Source organism: Siniperca chuatsi, linkage group LG8, assembly GCF_020085105.1.
Source record: "Siniperca chuatsi isolate FFG_IHB_CAS linkage group LG8, ASM2008510v1, whole genome shotgun sequence".
Taxonomy (NCBI): Eukaryota; Metazoa; Chordata; class Actinopteri; order Centrarchiformes; family Sinipercidae; genus Siniperca; species Siniperca chuatsi.
Window position 1 is genome coordinate 1,431,506 of NC_058049.1, and position 8,462 is coordinate 1,439,967.

General features: G+C 42.9%; 1 protein-coding gene across 3 annotated transcripts; it reads right to left on the bottom strand.

Moving 5' to 3' along the window:
* Positions 1-198: 198 nt before the first annotated feature.
* On the bottom strand, positions 199-7,921 carry LOC122880683 (transmembrane emp24 domain-containing protein 9). 3 transcript variants are annotated; one of them, XM_044206026.1, is made up of 6 exons: positions 5,868-6,058; positions 4,300-4,400; positions 4,064-4,189; positions 3,487-3,633; positions 2,794-2,970; positions 199-2,763 (listed from the first exon to the last, which is right to left on the bottom strand). In XM_044206026.1, the coding sequence occupies exons 1-5, from the start codon at positions 6,013-6,015 to the stop codon at positions 2,821-2,823; spliced, it is 672 nt and encodes a 223-aa protein (XP_044061961.1). In that variant the 5' UTR covers positions 6,016-6,058; the 3' UTR covers positions 199-2,763; positions 2,794-2,820. The 3 variants fall into 3 exon arrangements, with proteins under 3 accessions (XP_044061961.1, XP_044061959.1, XP_044061958.1); XM_044206024.1 differs by lacking the exon at positions 5,868-6,058 and adding an exon at positions 7,729-7,921 and having other exon boundaries at positions 199-2,970; XM_044206023.1 differs by having other exon boundaries at positions 199-2,970.
* Between the last annotated feature and the right edge of the window lie 541 nt (positions 7,922-8,462).

Consider the following 8,462-nt stretch of genomic DNA (forward strand, 5'->3'; position numbering starts at 1 on the left):
CTGAAATACTCCAGCAACAGTTTTATTTTTACTTTTGGAAGCAGGCGTAGTTATTTCTGGATTGGTTTTAACTTTATTACATTATTTTGCAGTCACATTTCTTTGTTTTCAAAACACAATATAGTTACAGCCTTTAAAAAAAAAAAACAAACTCTTAAAACTTGGTTTTTAGTGGAGAATAAAAGAAACTGTCGATCATTTAAACCAAATGTGACAAAACTTTATTTCGAGTGCAGTTTTAGACAGATTTCTCACGGACAGAATTTCTCTAAAATAAAAATAAATTCAAGCCCCTCTTCCAGCCTTAAACAACTGATTTAAATTCTCACCCAGGAAAACATTTCGGAAATCTACCAGCAACATTAAACTGTTTAAAACAAACCACCAGAAAATAAGGAAGGAACAAAATCTTAATAGCTGAAGAGGTAAAAACCTAAAAGTAAGAATGGACTGACGGCGTGTAACACCGGCCGTCTTTCTCCAAAGCTTCTTTAAAATCTGACAGCTGACGGACATTTTTCAGGTTCAGATTTAACTTCAGAGGATTTAAAACCATTTCACTGCTCATTTCTCACTGAAGAAAAATCACGTGGAAGCTGAACATTTAGCGATGCAGGTCTTTGTGGTTTTGGCGTTTGGCTCTGTCCGAGTCTGAGGACAGAATTCGACCTTACACGACAGTTTGCGATGCGTGTTTTTGTTGTTTCGATACCTGAAAAGTGAGAAACCTCGAGGTGAACACCGGCCGGGTGGTGACGCGTTTCCTCAGTAGATCCACTCACCGTGGCTTTTTAGCTTTTTGCCAAGTCATCAGTTAAACGTTTAGTCAGAGAACTCAGTGACAAGCGCTGCCAGCAGGGAGCAGAAGGCTGTTTTGTTCGACTCCTGACTGATATTCCTTTAATGCAGGAGACACAGCGCGTGATGCTTCTTGTGAAAGAAAACGGTCAGCTTAATTCAAAGTTAGACAGAGATCCATACTGGGTGCTGGAGCAAATGGACGCGACTAATAAAAGCTATCAAGCCAGCTCTCTCATCTGTTAGGATTAATGGACGCTTCTACGTCTAAAGCCCCTTTTCTACCAGAAGGTTACAGGAACTATGGAACCAGAGGAACTAATCTCAGGAACTAAAAGTTCCCTCTGAACATCCCTGTTTGTTTTCACCCCCGGCGGATTAAAGAAAGTCAACGGCAGCGTTTGAACGGTGCCAAATGATCGACGCCGGACGATTCAGAATATTCCTTCTACGCCTCCACCAGCAAACCAACACCAAGCCAGAATCAGATGAACAGAAACATACATTCAGTTTGGACACAGTAAAAAAACAAAAAAGCAGATTCACTCGAACGCAGTGAGAAACAGAAAACAGTCTCCTTCGGTTGATTTCACTGAGCCGGGAACTGAGACCAATGTTGTCACTTAAAGTTTCAGCCGTGCTTCGATCGATATTTCACCTCATAAACGATGAAGATTTTTTACCAACCACAGCGCAAATTATACTTTACACATCTGCGTGGCCGCAAGAGTTCGCATAACGTGAATTTTGTCACGTGCCCATATCTGCGAGGATCCGCGTACACCGACACCCAAAGTCGTACGACAGAGCACCTGCTTCTGTGGGTGGAAACAAACTGGTGCTTCTTCCTTGTTGTTTGGATCCACTTCTTCAGGTATTTCAAATCCGTGTTGAAGCCCAAATTCTGACGACGTGAAAAAAACGAGTCAGGAGCCGTACAGAGGTCCGAAATCAGTCCGGACGCCGACCGTATTTATATTCTGCTTTAATATTTAACAGCTGGCGGCGCAATTCAGAGCTCCGATATGCTTACTTTTAACGACAAGTTCACGGCTACCACACAAAGCCTGCGATCCTTGTAGCATTAGTATCTGACGTCCTCAGAAATGAACACTCATTTGTACGAGATGCAGTTGATCCCGTGAACAGTGGGGGGCAGTGCATCAGGACGTGCAGCAGACTCAGCAAAAACAACAATGAAGGAAAGTTTGGAGGAGAAACTAATAAAGCCGCCATTTTTTCTGCCACCATCTCAACATGAACAACACAGTAATGTCCTTGAGTGTTGCTGTTTTAAGTTACGTTCACGCTGTTGTGTGAAATCAGAACTTAATAATTCTGCGTGCTGTAAAATGCAGAAAATGTATCACAAAACTGTTCAATTATTTTACAGACGAATCCAGATTGTTCCTTCTGCTGTCATTCAGAGGGCAAACTGCATTTGCTTCAAACTGATATTTCACGTAAATCGATCAGCTGCTTCTTCGTGCACGACTCTGAACAACATCTCTAGTGGCCAGTAACAAATCACGCACTCGTCACAATGAGTAACACGGAAAAAAAAGGGCAAATCAATTTAAAAAAAACATCAAATATGCGACTAGACGTCGACTGGTTTAGTTCGTTTGTCCCGGTGCTGCAGAACTTAGTTTTGTGGCTTCAACAGGACAAGTACGTATCTGCAGAAGAAAACCTATCTGGTTAATAAATAGAGTTGTCACATTTTCCCTGATAGTCTACTGCAAATGTGAGGGGCTCATTACAAACAGGGCTGGTGAGGAAAACAATGAGAACAGTAATGGTAATAATAATAATCTACAGATGTTGTTTTCAAGCCGAATCTTGCAGCTGGATTTCTCTGCGTCCCGTCTCCTCAGCAGCGAGCGCCACCACTCAGTACTGCATCAATCAGTAGAGACCAAACACACTCAATCACACACACACACACACACACACACACACACACACACACACACACACACACACACACAGACAGACTCATACTCTCCCCCAGGAGAAAAGTTACACCAGTTTTTTGGCCTCGAAGAAGCTCTTGAGGTGTCTCATCTGCCAGATACCGATGGCCACCAGGATGAGGGTCTGGACGATGGACCACCAGAGGACCCGCTGGTTGGTGCTCTCGCTGGTCTGACGGAAACGCTCCTCACGGTACTGAGAGAGGACAGACAGACAGACAGACAGCAGGGGGCGCTCAACAACTGCGGACATTTTACATCACTGCCAGCCAAAGCTACGCGATAAACGTTTTGTAATAGAACGAACTGAAAACACACAAAAAAATTATTCACAAAAGTATTTTCTTGAAGAAATTCATTGTGTCTCTTCTGAAAATTAATGGGTCAAAAACATACAAACAGCTCAGACAGAATCCGCTCGCATGCCCCTTCGTCCTTTTCACCTGGCAGTCCGGGAGTTTGTTACGGCCACTCCAAAAGCTTCGTTTTAGCTTGATTTTGAAACGCAAAACTACCTTTAATATGTGTTTAGGGTGCAATTGTGTCGTATTTTTGACCCATCAGATTCTGACATATTTCCAGAAGACATTCAAGAAATGTATGAAAGAAACAAACTTAGAAAAAATGACTGAAATCCCCAAACTGCCACAACATGAGTGTCCCTGACTGGAGTATAAACTCAACTGTACATGCGCTCTGTTTAAAGACTGACCCTCTGGTAGTTCTGCTCCTTCTGGATCTGGTCGACCTGCTCCACCAGCTGTCTGACTCTCAGCTGCAGCTCCGACAGTTTGTCTTTGGCAGCGATCTCAGCGTAGTTGTTGGCGTGTTCGCCCACCTGGATATCCAGGTGAACCCTCTGCAACACAAGCTCAGCGGTAAGTAACGAAGAAGTGCCGTCTTAATTATCTAACCAGAGACACCAGAACATTACACAGAATGTAGCAACGCACAAAAATTGACATTATTAAAATAAGATTTCAAAGGAAAAATGGAAATGGAGTCAAACAAAAGCATATCGGCTTCAGGCAAATGGAGTTCCAGCTGAAAATGTTTCAATGTGAGCAAATAACTTCTGGTTTTTTGGTTACGGTAACTTGGTTATGAATTTTCATGATTGTACAGACGGTTCCGCACGGTGATATTATTGTCAGTGAACGCAGCAGGACACAATTTCACTTTGAGTCGTATCTGAAAGCAGCTTTAAAGCTCTGATTTAACATCAAAACAAAATGTGGCAGGAACAGAATCTATGTGACGCCTGTCCGCTGTATGAAGCGTCTCCTCACCAGCATGCCTCCAGCGAACAGGGAGAACTTGGAGGAGTTGGAGTGCAGACAGATCTGATGTTCTCCAGGTGTGTGCGATGTGAAGGTGAACCTTCCCTCGGAGCCGTACTGCCGGGACAGAATCACCTGCAGGAAACACACCGGTTAAAACCTGCTGAAATGAGGAGCTTCTGATGATAACTTTGTGCACGGATACTTCTGCTGTTCATGTCGACTCGTTTGATCTTTTTGTTCACCTTGTCATCGGGATCTTTGACTTCCACAAACATCCCCAGACCCTGAGTGGCCGGCAGGTACTCTTCTCTCTGTTTATCATACAGCTGAGTCCGGTAGTTACCTGCAGAGAGAGACAGGTGCGTCATGGTTATACGTTTTCATTCCTAAGTGTACTCATCAGTTATAAAGATCAGCCCGAGGTCCACTTGATTAATGCATTTTCAGAGCTTTTGTCCGCATCTGGTGGGATTTGCTGGGTCTCTGAAAATAATATTATAAAGAGTCTTGACCTGCTCTGTAGGAAAAGTGCAATGAGATAACTTCTGTTATGAATTGACGCTACATAAATAAAACTGAATTGAATCTCATGGTCTCTGGAGGTCATACGGTGACCTGGTTTTGTCACACATACTGTTACCGAGAATTAACTTTCATGCTCAAGTTAAAAGGGCGGCTCACGTTAGACCGGTGGCTGCGTGCAGTTCCTCAACAAACACAACGCAATTGTTAAAATGCCACGAAGAGTCTGTTTGTGTTGTAGTTCTGCGCCGACGTCCTAAAGCGTGCCTGTTCTCGTCTCACAGAGTGCGCCTGTGACAAAGGTAGTGCTGTCTAATTTTTACAGGGCTGCTTGCTGGTGCGACTCTTTTTTTCTTTTACAAGCTCTAGTAGGTGATATATTCAAAATATGAGTTAGTGGAAGACATAAATAGACTAACTCGCATTCAATATGTTAGGCACAAATTATTTTAATTAAATGTGTCACAAGTGATGCTGTGATCCTTTATTTATAACCACGAGTAAAAAGTATTGTTCACCAGAGGTCAGAGGTCACTCCAGGAGCCGGGAGGGAGTCATCAAATGAACAAAACCAAACTACACGACCAGTCTGCTCTGCTCGGGCTTTCACCTTTATCTCGGTTTAGTGCAGCCGTCTGCGTGCAGGCTCCACCTCAGGTGTTTTGAGAAGTAAGACGAGATATTCCAGTCACTTCCTGTCAGGTTACAGCTCACCACTTTACAGTTACACCGATTCACACAGGTCGAGCTGTATTTGCACAAACAGGTGAACTGCTAGAGGTTATATTAACTCCTTGCATTTGTCCAGAAGGGTTGGAGTACACCTTGTGAAATATGACCTCAACACGTGAAACACTTGTTTTAAAACTAGTTCTGTGCGTGTGAGTTTCTTAAATAATGGTTAAATTTTACGTTAACGTTACTACTCGCTAATATTAAGTTACTTTACATGATCTTAATGTTGTGTTACCTCAATAGTTACAAACGCGCTATGGTGAATTTCTTTGGTCATAAGCGATAACCAAAAAATGTAGCTACGTTAATGTGACAAATACTGCTGTAGAAATGCAAATATATTAGGTGGTTAAGTAGTTTCTGACTAGATACTCTGAGCGTGTGTGGGATTATTTACTGAGCAGTAAATGAACAGCAGTACGGACCGTATGTGTGGACTTTCTGAGGACACGACAGTCAACTTGAGCTCAGTTAGCCGATTAGCTAACTAGCTAAAGTTGGTGAGCTAGAAGTTAGCATTAGCCGGTGACTTCCTTTCACCGCTGACACTCACCGATAATCATCGTCTCGTCCGGGATTTCCTCTATGAAACATTTCTTCTCGGTCTCTCCGATGTGAAAGTACAAAGAGGAGACGACGCTGGAGAAAACGTTCAGAAGTAAAACTGACAACACACACGACTGCATCCTGACAGACACCATCTTCCTGCCGGGAGAGAAGAGAGCTCGACTGAGCCTGCGCGGACACAGCAATGCCACGTAAACGATCGCACGGCTCTGGCCAATCAGCGCGCCGCAGGAGGCAGCTGGGTGTTGTAGTTCTTAACGCTTCGGTCCAAACGTCCACGATCGAAGCTCATTACATTTATAATACACTACACAGTGAACTTCTCTCTGTTTATCATACAGCTGAGTCCGATAGTTACCTGCAGAGAGAGACAGGTGCGTCATGGTTATACGTTTTCATTCCTAAGTGTACTCATCAGTTATAAAGATCAGCCCGAGGTCCACTTGATTAATGCATTTTCAGAGCTTTTGTCCGCATCTGGTGGGATTTGCTGGGTCTCTGAAAATAATATTATAAAGAGTCTTGACCTGCTCTGTAGGAAAAGTGCAATGAGATAACTTCTGTTATGAATTGACGCTACATAAATAAAACTGAATTGAATCTCATGGTCTCTGGAGGTCATACGGTGACCTGGTTTTGTCACACATACTGTTACCGAGAATTAACTTTCATGCTCAAGTTAAAAGGACGGCTCACGTTAGACCGGTGGCTGCGTGCAGTTCCTCAACAAACACAACGCAATTGTTAAAATGCCACGAAGAGTCTGTTTGTGTTGTAGTTCTGCGCCGACGTCCTAAAGCGTGCCTGTTCTCGTCTCACAGAGTGCGCCTGTGACAAAGGTAGTGCTGTCTAATTTTTACAGGGCTGCTTGCTGGTGCGACTCTTTTTTTCTTTTACAAGCTCTAGTAGGTGATATATTCAAAATATGAGTTAGTGGAAGACATAAATAGACTAACTCGCATTCAATATGTTAGGCACAAATTATTTTAATTAAATGTGTTCTTCTATCCCTACTGATACTACAAGTGATGCTGTGATCCTTTATTTATAACCACGAGTAAAAAGTATTGTTCGGCAGAGGTCAGAGGTCACTCCAGGAGCCGGGAGGGAGTCATCAAATGAACAAAACCAAACTACACGACCAGTCTGCTCTGCTCGGGCTTTCACCTTTATCTCGGTTTAGTGCAGCCGTCTGCGTGCAGTCTCCACCTCAGGTGTTTTGAGAAGTAAGACGAGATATTCCAGTCACTTCCTGTCAAGTTACAGCTCACCACTTTACAGTTACACCGATTCACACAGGTCGAGCTGTATTTGCACAAACAGGTGAACTGCTAGAGGTTATATTAACTCCTTGCATTTGGCCAGAAGGGTTGGAGTACACCTTGTGAAATATGACCTCAACACGTGAAACGCTTGTTTTAAAACTAGTTCTGTGCGTGTGAGTTTCTTAAATGATGGTTCAATTTTACGTTAACGTTACTACTCGCTACTATTAAGTTACTTTACATGATCTTAATGTTGTGTTACCTCAATAGTTACAAACGCACTATGGTGAATTTCTTTGGTCATAAGCGATAACCAAAAAATGTAGCTACGTTAATGTGACAAATACTGCTGTAGAAATGCAAATATATTAGGTGGTTAAGTAGTTTCTGACTAGATACTCTGAGTGTGGGGGGGGGTTTATTTACTGAGCAGTAAATGAACAGCAGTACGGACCGTATGTGTGGACTTTCTGAGGACACGACAGTCAACTTGAGCTCAGTTAGCCGATTAGCTAACTAGCTAAAGTTGGTGAGCTAGAAGTTAGCATTAGCCGGTGACTTCCTTTCACCGCTGACACTCACCGATAATCATCGTCTCGTCCGGGATTTCCTCTATGAAACATTTCTTCTCGGTCTCTCCGATGTGAAAGTACAAAGAGGAGACGACGCTGGAGAAAACGTTCAGAAGTAAAACTGACAACACACACGACTGCATCCTGACAGACACCATCTTCCTGCCGGGAGAGAAGAGAGCTCGACTGAGCCTGCGCGGACACAGCAATGCCACGTAAACGATCGCACGGCTCTGGCCAATCAGCGCGCCGCAGGAGGCAGCTGGGTGTTGTAGTTCTTAACGCTTCGGTCCAAACGTCCACGATCGAAGCTCATTACATTTATAATACACTACACAGTGAACTATTCGTTGTAACATTGCTGTAGATTTTTAATTTCTTTATAAAGATGTTTGCTTTTGTGTGGCTTTTTGTCATCAAAAAATGAAATGTAACATTACCGGTAATATATTCAAACCATTCAGCACTCTATCAAACCCAGAGGCGTAGTTACTAGTTACATTACAGATTCAGATTATTAATACAAAAAGTTATCAACAAATAAAATACGATTTATTATTACAGATTAAGCTACACAGCAGTATTAGCCCCATTTTTACCAGCTGTAACATTAAAGTGATACATTGATCAGAATCAGAATCAGAAATACTTTATTGATCCCTGAAGGGAAACTCTTTGTTACAGCAGCTCGCCTTTACGTCAGTGCACACAGGAGAAAGTACTAGCAAACAATATAATACACTA